Source organism: Carcharodon carcharias, chromosome 10 (genome assembly GCF_017639515.1).
Source record: "Carcharodon carcharias isolate sCarCar2 chromosome 10, sCarCar2.pri, whole genome shotgun sequence".
In the NCBI taxonomy this organism is placed as follows: Eukaryota; Metazoa; Chordata; class Chondrichthyes; order Lamniformes; family Lamnidae; genus Carcharodon; species Carcharodon carcharias.
This window is the reverse complement of record NC_054476.1, coordinates 156,760,371-156,786,748: the sequence shown is the minus strand read 5'-3', so window position 1 is coordinate 156,786,748 and position 26,378 is coordinate 156,760,371. Positions and strand designations below refer to the sequence as shown.

The 26,378-nt window shown below is 41.1% G+C and overlaps 1 protein-coding gene across 3 annotated transcripts; it reads left to right on the top strand.

Annotated features, from left to right (window-relative positions):
• rflnb (refilin B) lies at window positions 1–22,650 on the top strand. 3 transcript variants are annotated; one of them, XM_041198159.1, is made up of 3 exons: window positions 1–476; window positions 16,526–16,635; window positions 17,777–22,650. In XM_041198159.1, the coding sequence occupies exons 1-3, from the start codon at window positions 261–263 to the stop codon at window positions 18,108–18,110; spliced, it is 660 nt and encodes a 219-aa protein (XP_041054093.1). In that variant the 5' UTR covers window positions 1–260; the 3' UTR covers window positions 18,111–22,650. The 3 variants fall into 3 exon arrangements, with proteins under 3 accessions (XP_041054093.1, XP_041054094.1, XP_041054095.1); XM_041198160.1 differs by lacking the exon at window positions 1–476 and adding an exon at window positions 6,833–6,929; XM_041198161.1 differs by lacking the exon at window positions 1–476 and adding an exon at window positions 7,459–7,521.
• Window positions 22,651–26,378: the final 3,728 nt, after the last annotated feature.

Below are 26,378 nucleotides of genomic sequence, written 5' to 3'. Positions count from 1 at the left end.
ACGAGGAGCAGCCTTGACTCTGCAACTACACAACCCACCTCAAGTGTTAACACAGCAGCGTTCAGGTCTGCCTGTGCCTGTGTGTGTGGGGAGGGAGTTGTCGGAGCAGCAGATTAGTAATTAATAGTCTCAAGCAAGGTTTGAATCTGCAGGACAACGAGGTTATTTTTGTAAAGCCAAAAAAAAGTTTCTTTTTTTTAAAAAAAAAAGTTGCAAGCCGTTGGATTTTTTTTTAATTATTTTACGATATAAGTTTTGCGATGGTGGGCAGTCTGAACCTGCAGGAGGTAACTGGTCCTCTGGTCGAGCCCAAGCGGCTGGGCGAGCGGGTCCTGGACAGTCCCGACTCCGGGCTTCCCCCCAGCCCCAGTCCCACACCCAGCGTCTGGCTGCCGTCCCCGGGGGGAGCTGAGAACCGGCTGCTGGAGCAGGAGGACACCGCCTTCCCACCTAGAGGGGGACACGCTCCGCAAACGGTGGGTACAAGCAGTGAGTGAGCTGGACATTGTAGTATTGAGAGAGAGAGAGAGATGAGCTGATTCGGTCGTACAGTGCAGGTAAAATGTTAATGTGCATTGATTTTAAATGTCGATTAACTCGAATGAGAAACATGAATGCAACTCAGTGACTTATTAGATGAATTGGACCAGTTTCAAACTAAATCTGTATGTAAGTCTATCTTTAGGAGAAAAATAAATATAACCTATTTAAAACCAAGCAAATGAACTCATCGTTGATTCTCTAACATTTACAGAAAAAGTTGAGGACTTTGAACACTTTGCGAAAGTTTTTTTTTCCCCCCAGAGTGGGAAGTGTTTAACCCCTGAAATCCCCTTTCCCAGCCTTTAGAACCATAGAGATGATCTATACAGAATAACCATAGACATGGAGAGTAGCTGATGCTCATTGTGACTCAATTAGCTGACGAGTTTGTGTTTTCGGAGAAGTGAAACAGCCAAGTTTCGATCGTGCCTTCAAAGCCTAGTGTTTCTCGTTTATCTGCGGGTCGATAACTTGCCTTTTTCATGGGGTTTGATGGGTTTTTTTTTGCCTTGCAAGTTTCCGACTGCATTTGGTTGAAAATTGTGAGGCTGCTCCGCGTAAAACCTCTTGGGAGAACCGGCTCTAGCCTTTTGAAAGGTGATCACAGTGGTTTTAGTATAAAATATGCACTTTAATTTTTTGTGTGTGTGTGTATGTGTGTATTGAAGAAACTGGTGGATAGCGCCTGGACTGGCAGAAAATGTAAGTGTGCTGCTGGGTGGGGTGAGTGCGGTAAGTTTCTCTTCGCCTGCAGCACACGTGTCACTTCTGCCACCGATACTAACGCATTGGATCTCAGCCAGAGAACATTAACAATCACGTTAATTAAGCATGAATGATCACTCTAGATTGTTGTTGTTAAATGACAATTGTTGAACGCCAAGCTAATGACTGAATGTACTGGACAAAAAGTTGCACCTTGTCGCTACTGTCGCTGCATTTCTTTCAGTCATGAATCTCAGTAGTTTGCTTTAATCTCGTGTTCCTTCCCTTTAATTGCTGCAAAACACTCTTCTTCCTGCATTTCTGCACCAATCTGTTAAAACTGGTTGGCTCACAGGCTGTCTCTTCATTACTGGGTTCTGTGTCTGAAGGTTGATGGTTTGAGGGTCTCCCGTCACACTCTGACCAATAATCTGAGCCAACCTTGGGTTCTGTCAGTCTTGATCCCAGTAGGTGTGAGGCTACATTATGAAGCTACCTATAATTCAGCTTTCAGTTGGCACTCTTTCCCCAGAGATTGTAAGAATAGCTTATGTGGGTAATGCCACATTGGTGTTGGAGAGTGCTTTCTTTTACTTGAGGCAGGGATTACGAGAGGTTGAGGGAAATTTTATTGTGTCTTAATGCAGGCTGGCTCTGATCTGGGAGCTGACTACCCAAAATGGTGTTTCCTTCCCTCAACGTTGACATTCCTTAATCTAATGTATATAAAAATTCATCCTGGTTCATGGGGACCCAGGTGAAGCAGTGATGAACAAATGCGTTTTCCATTTGTTCTCTTGAGCTTTAAATCCAGCTCTGACTGGTGGCCAGAAATTCTGTCTGTCAGTCCTGAGGGGACCCTCTGTGAAAATATTTGCCCACTCTAAACCCATTTCCAGGTGGATCTGGACCTGACAGCACAGGTCCCCTTTAATGTGGTTTCTTACCAACGTGGAGAGTGGAGGAATTCACACACGAGCAGCTACAGTGATCCTCTGAAGTTGCAGCAGTAGAAGAGAACACTTTTGATGTGTATCTGGCAGTGTTATTGCACCTGACGAAGTTTGCAATGGAGTAAGTGTTCCAATCCCAGGCAGTGACACCCTTCACCATCAGTGCTTTTTTCCCCTTCCTGACATGCTGTTACTTCATCCAAGATATCTGATAATGGGAATCTCAGTGAGTCTTTCAGAAAATACCCATCTCTCTGTCATTGAACATGAGTATTTTTCCCACTTTTTTTTAAACCAAGGCTGACAAGGGAGTCTTGGCTGACCTCATGGGAATATATTGTGGTTTCATGCAGAGGGTTCCTTGGATACAAGACACTTACTCCCTCTCTCCCCACCATCCCCCCTGCCCCTTACCATTTTGGTCAAATAGTGGACTGTTGATGACTCCAAAGGCTCCTTTTAGCATGCATACTTCCTAACAAAGTTTCCTACTGGCACCTGTGTCTGGATCTGAATGTATGTTTTTGTAAACTGAATTTTTACAAAATCTATGGTGAGCTCAATGATAAACCAATAATTCTTTCTCCTTCCGCTTCCCTGCCCCCAACCACATCCCAACGCTGTCATCCTCCCTCCTGAAAGGGTTAATTATTGCTTTATGGTCCATGGTTGTCAGCAGTTTCCCAAATACCTGGTTCAGGTGGCCCTTTGTGTGAGGCTGGATGGTGAGCATCCGTGGTTAATTGAACCATTAAGGGCATCATAGCCAAACTCAATCCACTGTCCAACAGGAATCTCTGGATGGTGATGGTAAGTAAGAAATCTGGATGGTTTTTATTTCTTCTCTTCCCCATTTCTGCCTTGGCTCAGGGATATGGGCAAATTACAACAACCCTACTGCTGTCCTTGCTGAGTATCTAACTTACTGGAAATTAAACCCTTCTTCTGGTCAATTTAACTTGTCGTGGTCATAGTTATTACAACACAGAGACAAGGTAGCCCATCCAGTCCATGCAGAAACTTGATGTCTATATCCATTAGATATGATTCCAATACTGGCCTCTTCCAGAACCCTGATTTTTAATTGCTCCATCATTTGTGGCCAGACCGTCAGCTGTCTAGGCCCTAGATAAGGAATTTCCTCCCTAAATGTCTCCACTGCACCTCCACCTTAAGATGCTCCTTTAAAACCTACCTCCTGACCAAGCTGTCCCAATATCTCCTGTATCTTTATGTCAGTCTTAGTTTGATAACACTCCTGTGGAGCACCTTGGGACATTATACTACATTAAAGGCACAATGTGGGCTATTTCTGCAGTACTTTTAACTTATGTACCCTCCTCGTATACAAAATAACAATGCACAATGCTTTGCAGTCTGCTGATAAATCAGATACTCTCGCCATACAGTAGCTTTTACAATGGGATTTTCATTGGGTACATGCAGTCTCCAATTGCTAGTTTGATAGTTCACCAGTTTTTCCCGAATCTGAGAGCACGCTTCCTTAGATTTAGAACAGAAATAAAAGAAATTGAAATTATATCTTTCACAATTGAATGTAGGTTGTCAGACAGAAAACAGATTGGGGATCTGCAGTATTTTATTGGGTTATCTCCAGAGCAAAGCAAATGGAAGAATGTACTGTTTGTTCAATTGCAAACAAATGCTGTGACTCCCATCTGTAGTGGCTTATTTATTTGGAGCTGAATATTGACAGTGGCAGCGACCAAAATTTAAAATGACTGCCAGTACGTTGCTATTAAAATATAGCTTTATGACTAAATGGGAGGTTCAATCTCCATTTTAGTCATATCTTCCAGAGCTCTACCAATGTCGTCTTTGTTTAGCTGTTGGGAAGTATGAGTTTGGATATTTACTGACGGTTGACCTATTTGATCCAAATTGGCTTCAAATCTCTCTGTGATGAGGCCTGGATAGAGAAGTCGATTCAGTATCTGTTCAGCCAGTGTCTACAAAGCATTGAGAGGGGACTGGCTGACTGTGCAGCACCTGATGTCCCTTGTGATCGTGATCCTAGTGTTGGGTATCACTTGGACGCCACAAGTCATCAGCAGGACGCTGGGTTGCAGCCCAGTCTATTTTTAAATTTAATTTGCTCTTTTTCCTTTTTAGGGCAAAATCTTCCCCTCCCTCCCCAGCCTTCCAAATAGACCTGGGCTCTCTGGCACATGTAGCATCCCATGTTGTTGTTTAATTTGTGTGAAAACAAAAATGGGGGACATTGAGGAGGGGGGGGATGGAGATAAGATCAAAAAGACAAATTCAGTGGCCTGAGAATGATCAATAACCAAAGGGGAGGAGAAATCCTGATACTGCCGCCTTTGTGAAGACCCATCCACCTAATGTTACTTAACATACTGCAATTTAAACTATGGTAATTTGTCAAGGACCCTGTGGTGTTGCTGCAGTCATGTCATATACAATTAAGTCTTGTTTCAATCCACTTTTGTTCTGTTTCTGCTGAAGCCACACCAGCCCATCTCCATTCAGCATTCCATGTGCCCTTTTGAATTTTGCTGAACTGGATCCCCTGTTTCTCACAGAGTCAGGATTGTTAATCTCTGAGGAACAGTCTCCTTTTCTGCCCATTGAAATCAAGCTCTGTGTATCTTATTATTTTTAATCCTCCTACAGAGTCTTGAAAATGTTGGTTTTGAACTTGCTTAATACATTGCTTTCAAAGATTATGATACAGAAAGGTGTGGCAACACTCCGAGTAATAGAATGCAAACACCCGGGTATTTAAAGGGGACGGGATGTTTTGCTATTTCTTCGCAAGGGAAACTTCAGCCTTGATCTATTCATGGCATTGTGGTTAAATGTATTTAACCTGCAACTGCTTGGCCCTATTTTATTTCAATGTTCAATCTTGTCTGGGTAACTCTGATCACATCGAGGTGATAAAAGTTGAGATTATCTATAATGTTAAAATAAAAATCAAAGGGGATGATTTTAAAAGAAAAAAACAAATTGCATTTTTAGAACACCTTTAAAACTGAAGTTTCTTTTGTAGAGTCATTACATCGCAGGAAGGAGGCCATTTGGCCCCTTGGATTCATGCTGGCTCTCTGTAGAGTCAAGTCAATGACTTACATTTGAAGTTATAGTTTTTGCTGTAATGTAGAAAACATGACAGCCAACTTGTGGTCCCACAAACAACAATGTAATAAATGACCAGATATTTTTTTTCATGATGTTGATTGAACTCTCCTGCTCTTCTATGCCCACAGGAGCTTTTGCATCCACCTGAAAGGTTAACATCTCACCCGTAAGATGGCACCTCTGACAATGCAGCATTCCACTGGAATGTCAGCTTTGATTTTTGTGATCAAATCTCTGGAGTGGGACTTGAACCCATAAGCTTCTGACTCAAATGCGAGCGTGTCACCAAATAAGCCACAGTTGACACCCAGTTAGATATTTGAACAATATATTTTTGAGGTCAGTTTTATGATATGAATCTGTTCTTATAGATGGGGAAAGAAGAATTGAATGTTGGCTTTCTCCAGTTTCAGTAATTGACACGTGGATATAGGAAATGCTTACAAAAATTACATTTAATCAGATTTAATAAGTCAATAGTTACTGTACAAGCAACTTTTTTTTTTATTTGGGTTTTTAATGATTGAGGTAACTTAGCTGAGTCAGTTGACCATAGTGCTGTCATGGTATTGATGTCGAAACACGTCACTTAGCTGCAAACAACTTTGCTGGGGAGGGGCATTGGTATCGTTCCAGTCTGTACTAGTCTATTGGGAATAATGAAGCCACTTGGAATACAGCAAACCTTTGTATCTAAAATTTCTAATATTCCATTTTTATGGAGCTCACTTGACCAGTAAAGTAAACCTATTAACTTGAGTGAGAAAATGGCCAGTTTTTTTGGTGCCACCACTGCCCCCACCCTCCCCCAAATCCTTTTTAAACAAAATGACCAGGACTGTGGAAAGTTTTGTTTGTTAGTCTTTACAGTTTTTCTTGTGGGTCAGCTAGGTACAACACTAGCCTGAGTCATAAGCTTTAAAGTTCGAGCTCCACTCCAGGCTTCAGCCCACGATTCAGTCGGATGCCCTGTTGCAGTGCTGAGAGAGAGTTTTTTTTTGCCTTTTGGATCAGGCGTTAGTTAAACAGAGGCCTTGTCTGTCCCCTTGGATGGATGTGAAAGATCCCACAGCACTCTTCGAAGAAGAGCAAGGAGCTCATCTGATTTCCTGGCCAACGTTCCTCCCTTGACCATCACCGTTAAAGATGGTCGTTGTTTTGCTGTTTGTGGGAGCTTGCTGTGTGTAATTTGCCTTCTGTGTTTGCTTCCATAACTTGTGTTTCAGAAATAATGCGACACTTTTGAAGAACAGTCACTGATATTTGGTTGGAGCCCTGTTCTTTGGCACAGTGCACTGAGGTGTTTTTCAAGTTGGTCAGCAGGACATAGTTGTTTCTTACCTTATTTTCCTCTTCTTTCAAGAAAGATGCAATAGTTGTTTCTTACCTTATTTTCCTCTTCTTTCAAGAAGGATGCAATAATTAAAATATACTGCCATCAGCCAGTAGGAGGTGCCAGGTATTTATTTATCATGACCCTTGTCTCAGTAAAGCACTGTGGGATGTTTTTCTACATTAAAGGTATGAGTGCAAGTTCTGGTTGTAAAACACTTCTTAATAATGATGGCCAGCTTCGAACTTCCAGAGCTCACCGGATTGGTTCAGGTGGGTGGCAGCTGCAGAGCTGCAAGCTCTCAAGTGAATCTATTAGAAGTCAAAACCTCACCTGGAGTGTTTTCTAATTTAAGTGAATGTAGGGATTTTTTTTTTTTTTGGTGTCATTTTTCATACTGATGGCAAATCTGACTGAGAACGTGGGACGACGGTTCACTGGATGCGGGACCTTGGAAGCCAGGCATTGAGGATTAAAACAGCCTCCAGTTTATTTTCCCCTACCCCTGATAAGATGGGAGGGGAATCTAACTTGTCTTCTAGGAAGTCAGTGTGACTGACAGTAATTCAGAACAGGAGTTGCAGGTCTGAGGATGCTGCTCTGGCATAGTATCAGTTAATTGTTGCTTATTTTTGAGTTGGGGCTGAAGTGTTGTACTTGCTTTCTCTCAGCATGTTTTTTAAAAAAGCCCTTCTGAAGGTGAATGTCTCAAATATTATGTGGCCTCTCAGGGGAGGAACCATAGGAGGAAACAAACGCAATGGGTGTTGCAATAAAGGTTAAAGAATTCCAGCTGAAATATTTGCCTACAGCTAGGTGACTGTCCTGTAAATATCTATGCATCGTTGAGACAAAATGGAGCAGGTACAGTTTTATGCACTGCCTGCATGAGCAGTGAGTTGTATTTGTTGTTGGACAATGTTCTGAGTGGTTGGAGAGAGTTGCTTCTGTGAAGTGAGTGTTGCGCTTGTTCACAGCTCTGGCACTGACTGAAAACCAGGTCGCAGCTGCTTAATCGCAGAAACTGTGCCTGGTTTTGAAAAGCACAAAAATGTTGAAATGGCCTTGTGCATGCATTCTGATAACTTGTACCTTGGCCTCTCCTGAACTGGAAATTAGCAAACCAGGATTGAGGACCCTGCAACTTGGAAATGGGAGGATTGGGGGAAGACGCAAGACAGAGGATTTGAAACCTCTGCATTTGTGAAGCTGAGAGTAAATTTGGGCCACCTCATATCTTTAGTCAGTGGTTTTTACTAGAAATGGGTTTTTGTGTAAAGATTGAGCTGTCTACTAATGAGTGTTTTCTGTTTTTGTATGTTTTACTCATTCTGATATAATATTTGGAATAGTACTTTACACAGGAAATTATTTTGTTTGGAGGCTGCTGTGGCGTTTAATTATTCACAGGGCAAATTCAAATGTAGCTTCTATTTCTGATTAAATTTGCATCTACAGAAATTGGATTCATTTGTTATGTGGTTCCTTTATCAAAATAGCACTCTGGGATTGGCTGCACAACAAACACTCTTCTTTTGATTTTACTCCAGCTACTGAGAATTTACATGTTGGACCTGAGGTTGGGCGTGTGTTTTGAAAAAGGGCGACATGCCAAGCTTATTTTACAAATGGTTATAGGATATGTGCGTGTTGGTTCTGTCATGGAGTTAGCTGATCTGGAACTGATTTCTGTCTGCTTTTGATTCATGTTCTGTCTCGTTCTAACTGAAAAGGTCTTTATGTGCAATCTTAATGCTGCGTTCTGACCAGCTCCTGGAGTGAGAATTGTGACCTGTGTTGTCTCGAGGTGGATTGCCTGCTGCAATGGGTCAAAGAGTGCAGTGGAGCTGGAGGAACTTTGAGGGAGGGGGTGCTAAGTGTTGTCTGGTTGCTGGGGAGCCTGACAACTGAATCTGATTCTGTCTGCAACAAACACCCATAGCCTTGCAATTCTTAAGTGACTGGAAAGCAGTTGGCAATAGGATACCTGACTACTGCTCTCTTCTTTTTTCATTCCAATATACAAGAGATGTTGCGGTTAATTGAAGCAGCAGCTGAGATCAGCTAAATTAGTTCAAACTGGCGATTGAGCTTTTTATGTGATCCTTTTGCTATGGATTCATTCTAGCCTTCATTCTTAACAAAATGTGTTCAGATTATGTTTGGCTTAGTGATCTGACTAAATAGAAAAAAGTATTGAGTGCTAATTCATTTTGTTGAAAAAAATGTAAGCTGTGGACTTTTTCTCTTCGTGTTTCTCTTGTACAACACGTTATGCTACAAATTTCAGTTTGTGGTTTGCTGCACTATTACTTCATGGAAACAAGATGCGTCAATTCAGATACTATCGTTATCGCAATGAGGGGGGAATGTTTGTCAAGAGAGAGTCCACAAAAAGCTACTGAGATGCTGATGTTAGCCAGATTAGATGCATGGGTGCTAAAATTGGCCTTTGCAACTTAGGGTTAGAAAAGTAGGGAAGGCAGTGGGGTGTTTCTTGCCCTTAATTGCAGGGAGTTACTCGTGCTGAAAAATGTCCATGTGGTTCATTTTAGTGAGGTTAAAAAGCTGCTAGCACCCTGTCTAGGAATACCCATGAAGAGTGGCCGTGTCCAGGTAACAGAAAAGCTGCTGGCAACCACAGGATGGTTTCTTTCCCTCAGCCCTCCCCCAATAGCGGAATCTCTCCCTTCTGGAGAGGAAGTGTGTTTAAAAACTGGAAGGGGAAACATGCAAAATGATGAGGGGTGGGGCGGAGAATGGTTGGGCTTTAAGTTGTATGTAAAGCTGTGGATTTCTCTGCAGAGAATTCCTTATGGCAACATTGTCCTTTTGGGATATGTTGTTTTAATGACTTGAAGTTGGGGATAATGAATTACCTATCATGTTTTCCTAGTCTAAAGGAACAGTGCTCAGAGTTGAACTGTTTGAAGCAATACAGATTTTGCTGCTCCCTTCCCCCACAAGCTACTGTTGCCAATATTTGCTGCTTATCCCCTCCCACCACAGCCTCCTTTGAGATGTTGTCTCATTCCAAAGTAGAGTTACATGAGTGCTCTTATCTAAGTAGCCCTTACTGAGCCTCTAAGTCCACTGAGGGGTGGCTTTTCAGAGTGACCTTGCTGAACCCAGTCAGTCCTCGCTCAACATTTCCCACATGTGGATTTCCACAAGTGTAGGTTCAGGGGTGGGGAGGAATCTATGAACAGCAATCTGAGTGGAAATCTGGCCTGTTCCTTCACCCACCCTAAACTGGGGGTACTGATGCCATTTGTTACTCTTGCCACTGCCCAGGTAAAGGTCACTAGCTCTGTACAGACAGTGAATTAAATTTGGGAGCATTCTGGTCTGTGCACCTTAGCTACTCTGTAAACCCGCTGAGGTTGACCTTTTTTGTTTTCTTGGTTAAAGCCTCCTTTTCTTCAGTTTAATCTGTTTTTTGAGAATGGTTTCATTTTTAAAAGGATTGGTGTAGCCCAGCCACTGAGCCTGGATACATCTCTCCAGGTCACATGTACGTACATCAGTCAGGTCAGGTTGATTGGGTGAGGTACACAGCTTAATATTAATAAGAATTGGTAAATTTTAAGGCGGAATTTCGTTTTTTTTTTTCCCTCACCATTTGAGGAATATGGTTTGAAGTGGGTGATTGAAATGGTAAACCTGTGGAAAAACCCTCCTTTGGGGCTGGCCCACCACAGGGTGCCAGCATAAGAGGCCACACATGTGTGCACACAGGGTTTCAAATGTCTGAGAATCTGGTCACACAGTCTTTGGTTCTGACAAGGATGATTTGTTGATGCAATGAAACTACGGTATTCAGCTTTGAGTGCATTTTTGTTTTGCAATATTTATAAAAAAAAATGTCAAAAGTGTAAAGCAGCTGACACCTTTCAGGAGGAAGGCAAAGGAGATGGTTGAAGAGCCTAGTTGCATAATGTCCATCTGTTAACTTGTCATGTTGGGGGTCAATGTTTATCTTAAATGTTGGGAATTCTGGTTTGTTTAAAGCAGAACAAAACCTGGATAATATTCCATCCAACCCAAGCAAAGCATTCCACAAAGTTGTGGGAGAGAGGATGGATAGCTGATTTGAGAGAGAAGTCACTCAGTAATAACTCTAATTTTTACAGAAGTGCGCACGTATATTTTGACTCGCTGAATTGTCTTGCCCAATTTTGTTCCTGTTTTTTTAACTATTTGCTGTTAAACTTAGTGCAAAACCTTATTTTACAGTCATGGTTAAAGGGTTGTTATTCTGTGGTGTCAGTAACTGAAAGCAGTTAATAACATCAACCGACAAAGGAAATATGAACAGGATCTCTTGACGACAGGTTTTCTTGTGCAATTGGTCAGGCAGTAACAAGCTTTTTACATATTATATATTTATATATACAGCAAACTTTGTTATCCAGCACTCTACCAACCAGAATTCTTTACTAACTGTAATTTCTGATGTTTCTCTAATATGATACATAACTTTGCTTCTGGTTGGTAAAGTGATCTGGAACCTGTACCTGTGTACTGTATTATTTTATACATTAATTTGTTTTAATGTACTGTTAGAGTAGAAGTGAAAAAAATACTTTTTTTACTTCCCAAGTACTTGCATATTAGTTCATGCTACAAGTATTGCACTGTATTCTATTGGTAAATGGAGCTCTCCATTAACCAGCATTTTTGATTAACTGGCACCACGCCTTCCCCATACATGTCCAATAATAAAGATTTTACTGTACATAGTTCCTAATGTGTTTTTGTACTTGGTGTACTTTATTACTGCTTATCAAAAATAAATACCATCAAAATCTTGAAGGATCTTTGGGAAATTGTCTTCTAACAGCCACCCAAAAAAACACTGGGAAACTAAATATGTTATGGGTCTGGGATTCTGTTTCTTGGGAAGATGTGTGTTTATCAGGATGTAACTGGTGAGACTACAGTAGAGTGAGGAGCTGGAATGCCACCACAAAGTGGGAGGTACAATGAATAGGGGGTGAAGTACTTGTTTCGGCCCGTGTCACCCGCGCATTCTTGGAGCAGAGGGTTTCCGTAGTTAATTCTCAGTCAGGAATATTGACTGCCATCTCTTTAGTTTCTCTTGATCTCCAAAAGTTATCCTTTAAATGTACAGTTAAGTGCAATGTAGAATCTGTAATTTGGTTTAAACTTTTTGACTTTTTATTCCCTTTTTTGAAAGAGGGATCTGCTTCCATTGCATGAACCAAGACCAGGACTCCCTCATCCAATACTACCCAAACCAGATTAGCTGGCTGCTCATCTCTTCTGTTTCTGGGATACTACCGATACTGAACGACTGCCTACATAAGTCGTAGTACTCCAAAAAGTGATTTTTTTTTTTGAGTAGTTTGAGACGTTTGGCCTTGATAAGGCACCATGTAAGGGCATGTTTTATGATGACTTTGTGCGTGAGGTCACTTGAGTATTTGGAGAAGTACAAACTGTTTCTCATGCTCTGTATTACCTTTCCTAACTCCTGTGCCACTACACCCCACATTTTCCAACTGATACTATTCTTGAAGGGAAAGAGGTTTATTAGGATATTTATAGGACAAACAATACAAATTATGAAATGATGCTGTACACAGATGGTATAGTACACAGGCACTTACTGTACTGTGCTGTGGAGTCATACAATATGGGAGCATCTTCCTGATTCTGACTCTCGCTAAGACAGTTGCCTGACCACAGGTCACCTATTGGTTAGCATGGACTGTGTACTTACTGTGAGCATTAGAGTATAAGATAGCTTTTGTAACTTGTTATCCTCACAAATCTGTAAAGGTATGGGTGAAGGAGTATTGTAATATAGTTCATCTTTGCTTGTTTAATAAATGTTTTACTCTTTTGTTAAAAGTTAATCATCTGATTCCTGAGACTCTGTTCAGTAGCCACTCACCATGTTTATAAACAAAAAATAAAAGTTAGGATCTATCAATCTGGGTTCCACCCTGGGATCTGACTTGCCCAGAAGTAATATCAGCTGGGATCATAACATGACATTAACCACATAGTTTTACACATACATTTCTGTTTAAAGGGGAGATGTACAATTTTCTGGCATCTTTGGCTTTCAATCACTCCCTGTCTGTGCCATCTTCCTCATTCCATTCGCAGCATTGAATGGTTGCAAGGAAGTCTTTACACATGCAGTATGTTAGTGTGATGGAGAACTGCACCATTGGTGCTGTTACATTTGGTATGATATTCTAACCATCCTGACAAAGTGAACAGTAACAGAAACTGCAAGCAGTTTTGACAGCTTTTGTTGCAGTTATCTGTTTACTTTATATTCAAAAGTACTTGTGTAAATGAACTTTTTTGATTCCAGTTGGTGGATACCAGATGGATGCCTCTTGTGGGAGGGCCTAGAACTAGGAGACACGGTTTAAGGATGAGAGGTCTCAGTTTTAAGACGGAAATGAGGATTTGTTTCTCTGTGGGTCATTAGTCTGTGGAATTTACTTCCTTAGGAAGAAGTGGAGGCTGGGTCGTTGAATATTTTTAAGGCTGAGTTTGAACAAGAGAGTCGAGGGTTATGGGGGTAGACAGGAAGGTGGAGTTGAGACCACAGCAAGATTAGCTATGATCTTATCAAATGGCTGAACAGGGTCGAATGGCCTACTCCTAAGTCCTATGTTCCCAGTTTTTTTTTCTGTTTTTCTTCTCCCCCTTCCTCCTTTTTCCTCTGCACAGCCCTGGCCACCAAACCAAACGAAAGGCTTGAACTCATGCTGGAAGTACTTAAATGGATGTTGTTTACCTAGGTAGTCACTTTTCAAGTTGGCACTGGATTAATGTATGATGGCAGGCTACTGGATGGCATCACATGAGCCCCATTCTCTGTTATGCCTTATGCATATGTTCTGTTTTTCTCTTAATTTGGATCATTTAACGGGCTTCACAGAGAGGGATCAAGAGCAGAAACTTTGGCTGACAATCATGTCTGGTGGTCCAAAGGATGGGGAGATCAAACCCCATTTCTTGTTTGAAGTGGGGTGGTGTGGGTGGTAAGATTTCTCCTGCCTCCAGTTGTTTAATTACTGACATTTGGAAACAGTCAGCAGCAAAGTGGCTTCCATGGGTCCCCATGGAGCTGGTTTGACAGCTCTGCAGCTAGTTAAATACTGGAGCTTAGTAATTAACTGGAATTCGAGGATAGTTGTGTTTTTTCTTGTATTGAGAAACTGCTTTCGAATTAAAGATAATTGTGTATTGTCAGTCAGTGAATGCAGAGGAGATGGCTGGAAAGTTACATAGATTGGCAATTGTCTCTCCATAGCTAAGACAGTCTTTACAAGGTAACCTGCGTTGTGTAATTGGTTAAGGTTGAATATAATGTTTCTACAGCCTGTGAAAATTAGAATGGTTAAAAATGAGTTTCTGGCGTTAATGCTCAATCTCCTTCAAAACAAGAAAATGGCAGGCATGGAAAGTGGAACAAGGAGAGGCTGTTTGGCACATCAGACCTGTTTTGATCAGCATAATCTGCCTATTGTGGATTTGATAGTCTTATTTAATTACCTTTCAGCGATTCCCAAGCTCTTGGAAATTTTGGGTTGAATACTTGGTACAAAAATAGAAGGGAGAGGGTGTTTATTCAGTAAACACAGGAAACTGAAAACTCCATAAATGCACATTACTACTTTTATGGATGTCTCAAAAGGCAAGACTGTCTATACCCAGAAAAAGCCTGCTACCCCAAACAGATTCAAGCCCTCGCCAACAGTTTTCCTGTTCTTCCCAAGCTTCACTTGCCCTCCATATACCTTTGGTGTTTGAAAACTTTGTCTCCAGCTTGTAAACATTTACACTGCATTACTGGTGGAAAAAGTCTGCTCCCTGACTTGTGGGTTTAAATCATTCAGTCATGACTCTGTTCGTTGCACACTCACTTCCTGTGTCAGATGGTTGTGGGTTCAAGTCCCATTCCAGTGACTTGAGCACAAAAATCAAGGCTGACACTTCAGTTTAGTACTGAGGGGATGCTGCACTGTTGGAAGTGCTGTCTTTTGGATAAAATGTTAAAATCGAGGCCAAATCTGCCCTCTGGTGCTAAAAGATCCCATGGCACTATTTCAAAGTCGAGCAGAGGAGTTCTCCCCAGTTTGCTGACCAATATTTATCCCTCCATCAAAGTTGCAAAAACAGATTATCTGGTCATCATTACAGTTTGCTGTGTGCAAATTGGCGTACATTACAACAGTGACTACATTTCAAAAATGCTTAACCAGCTGTAGAGGGTTTTGGAAGGTCCTCAGGTTGTGAGGTGATGATGCAATTGGGTAGTGGTGGCATAGTGGTATTATCACTGGACTAGTAATCCGGAGAACCAGGATAATGTTCTGTGGACCTGGATTCGAATCCCACCACGGCAGATGGTGAAATTTTAGTTCAATAAAAATCTGAAATTAAAAGTCTGTCTACAAAACCATTGGCTGATTGCTGTCAAAACCCATCTGGTTCACTGGAAATCTGGCCTACATGTGACTCCAGACAGGAATGTGGTTGACTTTTAAATGCCCTCTGAACGAGGGCAATTAGGGCGCTCATGCTAGCCTAGCATATAAGGAATTTGTCTTTTTTTTCCTTCTGTCACTTTGGGAGGAGCACTTTTTCACCTGGTGAGCTCCTCGTCCAGCAGAACAGAACCCTGCCAGGTACATTTACAGCCGTGTTGTCTCTGGGGCCCGTGTTAAGGACAATCTAAACAAGATGAAGCGTAACGAGCCCTGGACCATACTTAGTGAGATCCCAGTATATTAGTGCTAGTACTGTTCATCTGGTGCTTGACCCCTCTTTCTCATTAAGAACACACAGTATGACGTTAACTCCCAATAAAGCTAACCGTAGCTGAAATAGGTTTTGTCTGCTTAATATCCGAAGAATTTAAAGGGCAATGAAAGGAGTTCATTGTCCAGATTTAGCCATGTTGGACACTCTTGGGCTAATGTTTCTGCAAAATTTATCTGTATCCCAAGACGGGTTTTATTCAACTGTCAGTCAATACTTAAATTTCTGTTTGTAAAACCTGGCCAACTACTTGTCACTGTCCTGATGGAAGGCTGTTGACCTGAAACTTTAACTCTCTTTCCCTCCACAGCTACCACCTGATCTGTTGAGTGCTGGAAAACTGAAAATCGAACATTGGTATTTTGTTCCCTAACTATTTGCTGATGCGGTTTACATGGTCACAGCTGCATTTGGTCACCCCTGGCCATTGCTATCTCACTTTCTGTCCTGAGACTTTTAAATTACTCTACTATTATTGGGATTCTGTTCCATGTCAATATCTTATTGGTGCAGGACAGTTGGATATTGTAAGCCTTTAAAACGCAGTTGACTGCTATGTTGGTTCAGCTGTAGGACTATAGAGCTGAGCTTTGTTGACTGGACCTTACTCCTCTTTGCTATTAATCAGTAATGTGTTGTCCATTTAGAAGGCTGGTCATGTTGACTGGTCGCACTGTTCCTCTTCCTTGATAAAGGCAAGATTCACAAGTTCCAAGTATGCTTCTATTCTCAGCACTGAAACAGCTAATTATGTTTTGATGCTGCCTTGTGACCTGGCTGGAAAAGAATACTATTTTGCTTCTGCAGTGAGGTGCTTGATCAAAGAGGCAGCTCTTCCACTGATTTACGGCACTACCTTGTACTCTAAATCAGGAATTGAGGTTCAGTGAACTTGAGATCCCCCCTCGCCTCTTGAATTGCTGCTTTTCAGATACATAAAGTAATTAGTTTGACTGAAACCAACTCTCAGGATTGCCTCTGGAGCTGTGGGTCAGGAGACTGCATTGTCCACATTTAACTCTTACCAAATCTTTGTTCTTTTTTTCTGTTGCAGGACAATCTGATTACTTCCCCTTTCCTAATCACAGGATTTGGGCCAAGGCTGCATCCGTTATCATTTGGAGAAGGAGTTGAAGTGGACCCTTTGCCACCAAAGGAGATTAGGTAAATCATGCAAGGCCTCTGCTGGACCTGCAGGGTATTTTTTTAACGGTCTTTCTCGATGTCGAAATGGGAGAGGTTTTGTAATTAGGGAATAAAGTGTTTACCCCTCACCTCGCTGCTTTATTAAAAAGTCCATGTTAGGGTATTATGGGTTGATAAACCAAATAGGCCTGGTAACTTAACTCAAACAAATTGTGTATCCCATTTCTGCACTATACCCAACATTACAAATTTTGGTGTCTCACTCCCAAAAGTAGATGCCGCATCCCTTACAACCAGGACTTTATCGCTTGGTATCTTGTAATAAAATGTCATGCTGTACCTGTTACAGGGCTAAATGTAACTCTTCTAAATAGAATTTCTTCTGGCTCTGGTTTGCTCTATTTTAAAAGGAGTAATGATTCTCATGTTATGTTTCCCTTATCTGGTATTATGTAACTGACTTAGATCATGTGATCCCTCTTTTGTTCCTTAATTGGTCAGTCAGCCAGCAGCTTGACCTCTAACCTTCTCCTTCTCTGGGGGTTGGCCAAATAGGGCTGATAAATTGGCTGCTGCATCCTCCCCAAGTGTGAGCTCCCTTTAGACTAATCACTCCTGAACATGTGGATGGGGCATCCCAATATTTAATGGGATTATTTACTGGGACGTTTTTAATTCCCCCCCAATCCTAATCTGCTTTTTTAGCACCATTGTTCAGGGAACAAGTGTTAACTGGAAAGTCAAATTCTGATATAAATCATACCAAGATCTTTCTGTGGCAAAATGGTCAGCAACCCCAAACATGACACTTGTGAAAAATGTGGTTGATTCTTAACAGCCCTCCCTGTAAGTGGCCTTGCAAGTTGTTATAAACTGCCACAAATGGATTTTTATCTGTTTATTCTCCCAATTTTAGATAGTCTTGCCATTTGTGAGCCAGTGCATTGAAATATTCTCCCATTAAAAGATCCTTGGACAACTTGTGTCATAAATGGTAGGGAATGGATTTGGTTGCCCGGTGCTCGAGCTCCCAGGCAGGAACAGCCTAGCCACTTCCTCTGGGCTATAGTCCAGTTTGAGAGTCTGATGTCTTGACACACCACCTTGTAAAGAAATGAGCATTTTTGAATAAAAAGCCCCTTGTTCTGTGTGCTCCCAGGTACACCTCCTCTGTGAAATATGATTCAGACCGGCACTACGTCAACAATGTGTTCCTGCAACACACCCTGGGCATCGACTCTTGCAGCCAGACGGTGATCTGTGTTCCCAACTGCACATGGCGGAATTACAAGACGGAGTTGAAGTTTGAGCCGCAACACAAACCGCGACGATTCCGCAGCACTATCATTGTGTACCCGAAGTACGCAAAGACAGTCTATACAACAACTGTGGATTACAACTGCAGAAAAGCAGCACGGAAATATTTGTCCAGTGTGGAACTTGAAGCCACAGATTACAATAGCAGTGAAATGGCGCTCCCAGATGGCCAGTGACTTAAAATATCAAATACTGCCTGCTTTTTTTTTTCTTTCAAAGAGGATTTTGTTTTGAATCCAGTCATTCTTTAGACTGTCCAAAATTGCTTCTAAACCGTGGTGGCTTCTGAACTTCTTCAATACTGCATTTCTTTTGCTCCTTGCAACATAGTCTACGTCGTGTTTCTTTTTTAATCACACAATAAAGTTTAGGAATTTCCTTAGTGATTTTATTGCCATTAACATGTATAAGGCAGGAATAGATTAAGGAAGCAAAACACAAGAAACCAGTTGTGATTTTAATTGTTTTAACATGCACGGACTGGAGATGAGTGCCAAGGCGCAAGATATCAGTCTGTCACCCATCCATTGGGAGCCCGAGTTTCAGTCCATGTTGGAATGGATGGACGCATTATTCCTGAAGCTTGGGTACTGTGTCAGGAAGGACACGAGGAGTAAGTTGCCAATCTTGGCTGCGCCTGGCCGTGACCAGCCTACACTGAGACTGGGGATGGGTGCAGCTGAATGCCTTGTTTTCAGTTTGGGTATGGGACTGGGGTGGCAGGGCAAAAGGCTCAAAACATGACTCTGAAGAAATCCCACTGCATGCATCAATTTTTTTTCTAATTGTTACATGGAAATATTTCCTGTGCGTTTAATACATTTGTAAATAATGGTGAAACTGCTGTGTTTGAAACACAAAGTAATTCATTTGAAGTACAGTTAGCAGTGGGGGAATTAGAAATGGTAAACCTGAGGTTTTAGTATGGACTCCTTCATGATGAACCAAACAATCGCAGTTAGTTTTGATGTGGGATTTCGTAACATTTTCCCGACCTTGCATCATACTTGAGTAAGAGCAAGTATGTGATGTATGCATATGGCATGACCTACTTGCAGAAATATTACTGTAGGCCTCAGCTCTGAAGAATAATTCCATTAAAGCCCTACTGAAATAGTGTAGTGGGGCTTAATTTTCAAATGTGCTACTTGCCTGGTAGTAGGTAACATTACTCCACATTTGCTTATGTTGAAAACAATTCCATTTTACCCTTATTGCAAGTGGTGAGGGGGAGGGCTATCTATTGATTTCCTTAGGAAAACACCATCAGTTTTCACTAACGCCAGTTCTTTACAGGTGTGAAAACTGCATGTGTTGTATGGCACAAGGAGCTATTCACCTGACATAACTGAGTGGACTAATCAGATGGGTGCAGATGAGGAAGGCCAGCACTCCCCTTCCATCCCCATCAAGGCATCCGGTTGTTCCTTGAATGAGTCTTGCCTGCACCATTTGTGGATTGATCACTGTTTTGTGAACAACTCCCTGACCTAGTTTACCTTTCCCACTATCACGCACTGTTCTTGTGTCCTCGTTTTGTGGTTCATTCTCATTGTGTATAAAAATGAGTCAAATGATGCTCAATTTTGTAGAGTAAACCATCATATACAACGTACTGTGAAACCATGCAGTTTTAAAAGAAAATAGGAATTAATTTGAGTGATTGGTCAGAAGTTGCTCTTGGTGAGGATGTAATCAATTATTACTGATTTTTAACATGGAATCTACAAATCTGATGACATTAACAGCTCTGGAATGAGTGTGGCAAATTGTGCAAGATTGTGCATGAGGGCTTGTTTTGGATCTGATGGGTAGGATGGACTGCTCCTTTAAGATGCATTGAGGGAAAAGCAAGTTAAAATGACCTCCAGCTGTACCAGCTACAGTTGCATGATACAATATTTGCCACATTTCACAGCCAGCTCCTTTTGAGGGTTGCAGCAGGGAAGGAGGGTTGACAGGGACGATTCAGCCACTTTAAAACTCCTCAAACACTTATAATATTTGGAAGGATACCAGTGAGATTGCTTCCTAATTTTTTCTCTTGTTTTGAGGGGTTAAAAAGACCAAAGGAGGAAGATTTCTCTTTCTTACGCACTTGTTTAGAAAGTGGTTCAACAAATATTTGCACAAATACCCCAGCTCAGCCCAAGCAGTTTTGAAAGAAATACTGTAGAGGTCTTGCATCCATTTTTATATGTAGCTGGCTCAATAAATTTGGAATATTTTAATTTTTTGTATCTAGTTGTGATTATTAAGGTTACTCCATTTAGAAGATTGCCTGAAGCCATTGATTTTGGGACTTCATGCTTTAAAAAAGCAACTTTTTCAGGACTATGGATGTAGTTGAACTTGATATTGCTTCAAGCTGGCACTGAAAAGGGGAATTTAACCCAGCTGAACAACATGTGTTAAGATGCACAGAGTGTAACCAACTGCAAGCGTTTCAAGTTTGCACGCACACTTGACAAATCTGGTGTTGCATTCTGAATACCTGACACCTGACTAGGCTTTGCAGCAATGATTTAAGTGGGTGGGGGAAGACAAGCATCTTCATGAAATGTGACACTTGTCCTGAAATAGTTCAGATAATCTGTGAAACAGATCGGCTCTGCTGATGTATGTTTGGTAATTGAAATTGACTGACTACATTGCTCGCTCCAGTCTTAAAAGGGCATGGCTATTTGACTCTGAATACAGTAATGTCTCTTCCACATTCAAAATTGGGAACGGATATTGTTTCATGGATAAACTAATATTTTAGTATTAAAACTGGAAAAAGTTTGAATTGGATTTTGGAGTAGTGGAAGTCCACACTATCTCTAGACCAGCATGACAAGGAAGTTCCCCAAGGTTTGTACTCAAACCCCAGTGTAAATTGGTACGTGTACATGGGCTACAAATGTTTTGTCACATCCTCTTATCAATGGAAGCCAAATTATTCCAGAGTTCCTCAAAGCTAGTATGTATAAGTGAGCTCCATTGTGTAAAGAAATGCCTCAATTCCATTCAAAAATGTTTCTTGATTACTGAATCTACTTTTTAGAATCGAGTAATTGTTTGGGATTTTATGCTAAATGTGTGGGTCATAATATGTTGGGTAATGGAAAGACCATGTCACAATCTGTACCTAATGACTGTCAAACATTTTCCAATCCATTGTAGCAAGAGTGGTTACAGGGTGAAAACCCACCAGTACGTCTCAGCTCTTTTTTAGGGGAGCACTCCCTAATGCACATCAGTGTGCAATTTCCTTTGCCCAACTCCTCCATCTATAGGCCTCAGAGTAAGATTTTCAATTTAGAGCAGTGTTATATTTGGCAGTTTTATGTCATGGCCTATCTGGACTTTGATCTCTCTGCTACAAAGGGTCCAAAGTGAACCTTCCTTTCAGTCAGTCTAGTAGATTCTGGCTCAGGCCCACATAGGAGAAGACATGATGGCAACCTTGCAGCACTGTTCATTTCAAGTTGTATCTATAAAATTGCTTATTTGTGTTGCAGCAGATTTGATGGAGGTGTAAAGGGTGATGATGGGTTTGGATCAGGTAGAAAAGCTTTTCCCATTAGCTGATGGTACAAGGGTGAGAGGACACAGATTTAGGTTTTGGGCAAAAGATGCAGGGGGGAATGTGAGGAAGAACTTTTTTTATATGGTTGAGTGTTAATGATTTTGAATTTTTGAGGGTAGTGGAAATGGAGGTAATCGATGATTTCCAAAGGAAATCGGGTGGGCGTTTGAGGGAAATAAACTTGCACGGCTACGTGGTGAGATAGTTGGACTGACTGGACTGCTCTAGAGAACAGGCGTAGACTCTGGGCCGAATGGCCTTCTGTTCTATCTTGACTTTGACCTCTTTGCTGGGAAGTGGGATGGGGTGGACTGCTGTACAAAGTGGCCGGCCATATTCCATACTGTTCTATGTTTGGTAAAAGGTACACTTTCGCATGAAGGATATACAGGTCCAGCATCAGGCTTCCTTTCCTTCAGATGTAGCACTGTCTGTGAAATGATCTGTAGTAGCCCAAATCCAGCTGAATTGGCCTAATCATGCTGCAATGTGTTGGCCAAAGTAGAAGGGGAACATAGTGAGTAAATGTGATAGCACTGTAAATGCAATAATCACATCTATTTGGAACTGCTCCAAGAATCATGCCAGTCCTTTTTTCCAGTTCACCCCAATATGATGCACTTTATGGGTGGAGATTTGGAAGTGTGCTACACACCCCGTCTATAAACATTAAATGAATAGTTATAGAAAGGCTTCATTGTGTTATGGTTTGGATTAAAGTGCAAATACCATGAAAGCCATGTGCCAGGAATAGCATTCCAGAGCATGAGGAATTTAAGAAAAAGGTTGAGTGGCTTGGTAAGACCTTTTGCATTTTTTATTCCATTTTTACTTAATCCTAAATGTTAAGGAATTGACTATATATCTAAAACACTACAGTCCTGTTCTCCCTAGATTGTTTAGAGCTATTAATTGGAAGATGAGATTTTCCTGCAGTATTACCCCTCAAACTCATTATTGCTATAGTAATTTGTTCAGTAATCTGTCACCCCTTTACTCTTGTATATCAAAACATTCTTTGGCCTGACACGGATTTTGATGAATGAAAGGCTTTTTAAAAAAAAAAAATAATTTGTATTGTTTGAAGAAGAGCTTTGTGAATTTAAAAAGGGTGTAAATTATGAATAAAAACAAAATGGCTTACATGAAGATGTTGCATTTTGATGTATTAATGTGCTGGAATTTTATATTAACATCTAACTGCCATCCATTTTGGTGTACGTCTACTGAAATAGGTGTCTGTTGGTAAAGCGTACTGCCAATAAACTGCCACAGCATGGTTAGTGTAGACTTGAATCTGCAACACTGTACAGACTTTTACAGATCTTGGCTGTGCCAATAGAGAGAAGTTCTCAGAAGAGTTTAATGATGCCTGCAAAGACATGAAGCTAAGAAAATTAGCTTGAGACTACTCTTGTACTTCCTAGGAGCCAACAAATGCTGTTGGACCAAAGTGGGGTTGAGAAAATGAGTGACTAAAATAGGGGAAAAGGATACGAATGAGGAGTTGAACATGTGTTACCATCAGTTGGGTATAGTTCCATTTTTTTATTAGCAATGCCACTGAACCCCTCTTTTGAGCTGGCCCTATTGCATCATTTCAACCATTTTCATTCTGCCACATTACCTTAGATGCTCTTGCAATGAAACAGGATTGCTCTTTTAGTGCCTCATTGAAACCCAGTGAAATTACAGCACACTGCAAAACCTTCCATTCAGCCAGGCTAACTTAATGCATTGACTTTAGCAGGAAGGAATAGGACCAAATGGAGCTTTAGAAAATTACTTTAATGATTTAACATTCAGTCCAATAAATTCTGTATACAATAAAAAGCAGCGAAGATAAGAATTCCTGAGGAGCATTTCATAAGCTTACAATTATAAAGCAATGAAATCAATATGTAGTTTGCTTTTGTCCAGATGATGTATGTTTGAACTAAATTGCAATACAGTAAGGGGCTAAATTTTTAATTTGAAATCTAAGGAATAATTTTTGTGCGATCCTTGTATTCTTGTGAAAGATGGCCTTCTCAATTATTTGTAATAGATTTCTATGGAAATTGAAGATATCAAAGGTTCTGCAAAGTTCTTTTTGGAGGGGGGAGGATCTTTTAAGAGTATTGTGGTCTGAGTTGGAGTCCTGGTACTGGCCAGTAACTCCACTTAAAACAAGACAAGATAATCTTTCTCTGGTTGTTTGCTGGCCTATGGAGTCTTGTTACTGATCTCCACACACATTTGGGACAACGTTCATGTTCACTATCTACAAATTTAGAGGTGTCGAATTCTGCATGTGTGCTGTTTTTTATGATTTAAAGGGCCCCACCGATGAACAATGACAGTTACAGACCATTTGACCTATTCCACACAATTGTGATACCTTGTGTATCACTATATACAATTCTTACTGCACTTAAAGCCACGTAACACCTGGGAGAGGCAAAAGGCCAGATTAAATCCAGGTCATTTTTTTGGTGAGGCAGGGGAACCAGTGAAATTTCTGGCCAACCTAACTAAGCAATCAAAACTAGTCCAGGAGATCACTCTGGCCCTGAACTATCTCATTTTTGGTGAAAGGTGATCTCTGCTTCAATCAGAAACACTTCCAGCTCTCACTTGAAGTAATTCAGCCAATTAACCTATTCCACAGTTCACTATTATCTGGGAAAAGCACCACCAGATATATAAACCTCGATGTAGCCTCATACAACCCCCGAGCCTCCTTAACCTACTTATTTGGAACAAAATGTCAATTGGAACACTATCTGTTTCCTTCATTTTATAAACCTCAACCTGATTACCCACTAATAGTACACTTCTGTAAAGGGCAAAGTCCTAACTTTTAACCTGTCTTAACAATTTAAATGCTTTATACTGTGAATGAGGCTATTGACACTTTTTCTAAAGCCTCAGTGTCACTCAAGAACAATTAAAATTGGTTAAATTGTAGTTGAAAATATCTATATGCATATGTAATCTACTGTAATACATTGGAGCTCTCAATACTTTCAGTTGAGGTAATCCATCCCTTTACTCATTGTGTTTTTTCACCCAGAGCATGGTTGGAATCTGGAACACATTACCTGAGAGGGTGGTAGAGGCAGGAACCCTCACAACATTTAAGTATTTAGATGAGCACTTGAAACGCCATAGCACACAGGGCTATGGGCCAAGTGTTGGAAAATGGGATTAGAATAGATAGGTGGTTGATGGCTGGCATGGACATGATGGGCCAAAGGGCCTGTTTCTATGCTGTATGACTCTGTTCAGACTGCCAATGATTGTGTTAGTCTACACTAACACAATTATTCATATCTTCTCATCAAAGTTAAGTCTTGAGTGAAAATATCTTAAAGCATAAACGTAAGCATGTTATACTTGGTTCAATAGGCCACCTTTCCCCCTTTTTTCCAATTCTGTATGTCAACTCTATGCACAATCCATGTCCAGTTGTAAGATAACCTGGTTCTGGGCTTCTACCAATGTCCTTTTTGAGGCTGGTTGTTAGTGGGTGTGCAAGAGAACTGTAAGGGAGTTGATCAGAAGCAAGCAAAATGAAATAACCACCAGCTGCATGAAGAACAGTTACAGATCTCTCTGTCCAATCTGAATTGAGGTGGTTTCTGACCAGTCTGACTTACTCTGAGCTTACATTGAGCCTTTACTTGCTGGCCTGCCCAATCCTCCAATGACAATTTAACGTTTGTCTATATCACCCATTTGATGTGGAAAAATGTTGAAAGGTGATTGACACTTGAGAAAAAGAAGGAAATGTTAGGACAAGTGACTAAAAATGAGGTCAAAATAGTAAGTTTTAAACAATGTTTTAAAGGAGGGAAAGGCATGGTGACCAGGAGTACCAGAGTTTAGGGCCTAGATGGCTGAAAGCACAGTGGCCAATGGTGTGGCAAAGGGAATTGCACAGGAGGCCAGGGTTATAGGTATGCAGAGTTCTTGGCTGGTTGTAGGGCTGGAGGATGTTACAGAGAAAGGGAGGGGCAAATCCATTGAGGGATTTGAACATGAGAATTTTAATATTGAAGGGTCGCTGGACTGGCAGACAACGTAGGTCAGCAAGCACAGCAAGGGGCGATGGGTGGGCAGAATTCGGCACAGGATCTAGCAACGGGATTTTCGATCTAGAGTTTATGGAGGGTGGAAGACTGGCCGGGTTTGGGGGGGGGGGTGGGAATTGCAATAATTGAGTTTAGAAGTAATAAAATGAGGGTTTCAGTAGATGATTAGCTGAGGCAGGACAGAGATAGGCAATCTTATAGAGGTGGAATTAGGTGGTCTTGGTGATGGAGAGGATATGGGGCCAGGAGCTCAGGCGAGAGTCAAATAGGATGTGAGGTTGCATACAGTACCTATATCTATCTAAAAAGCCCTTCCAAGACAAATAACGCTCGTTCACATGTTCTTTGAAAGTGTGGATAACTGATTCTGAGAAACATTCTTGCTTTCTTTTGTTCCAAGGACATGACAACAGATGATTGGGTGGGGAGGGAAATGGGGTCAGTCATAATGGAAAATCCTTTACATTAGTTGCATGGCTCGCATAGCTTTGTTTCAAAATGTAGTCCATGGCATCCTTCTGAATCAATGGCATTGCCATGTGTGCAGTGTACCACACAACTTGATAGTCCATACCAATTGAGCATTGCAACTACAGATTGAGTGCTTGATTATCTGCACCACATGAGCAAACGTAAAATCAGGAACTTTGGTGTATAGAATGGTTTAAAAAAAAACTGTGGCTGACAGCATTCTCTTGTAAAAGTAATTTGAGAGATGTCTACATAAATAAAATTTGAATTTAAAATCATTTGTAGGTTTAAAATGCACACAGCAAAATTGATAGGCAATTTTCTGA

Bases quoted from the DNA above. Each gene is read 5' to 3' on its own strand.
- rflnb (XM_041198159.1), top strand. From the start codon at position 261: ATGGTGGGCAGTCTGAACCTGCAGGAGGTAACTGGTCCTCTGGTCGAG. The intron at 477-16,525 runs GTGGGTACAAGC...TTTCTGTTGCAG, and splicing joins GGGGACACGCTCCGCAAACG to GACAATCTGATTACTTCCCC. The intron at 16,636-17,776 runs GTAAATCATGCA...GTGTGCTCCCAG, and splicing joins TTGCCACCAAAGGAGATTAG to GTACACCTCCTCTGTGAAAT.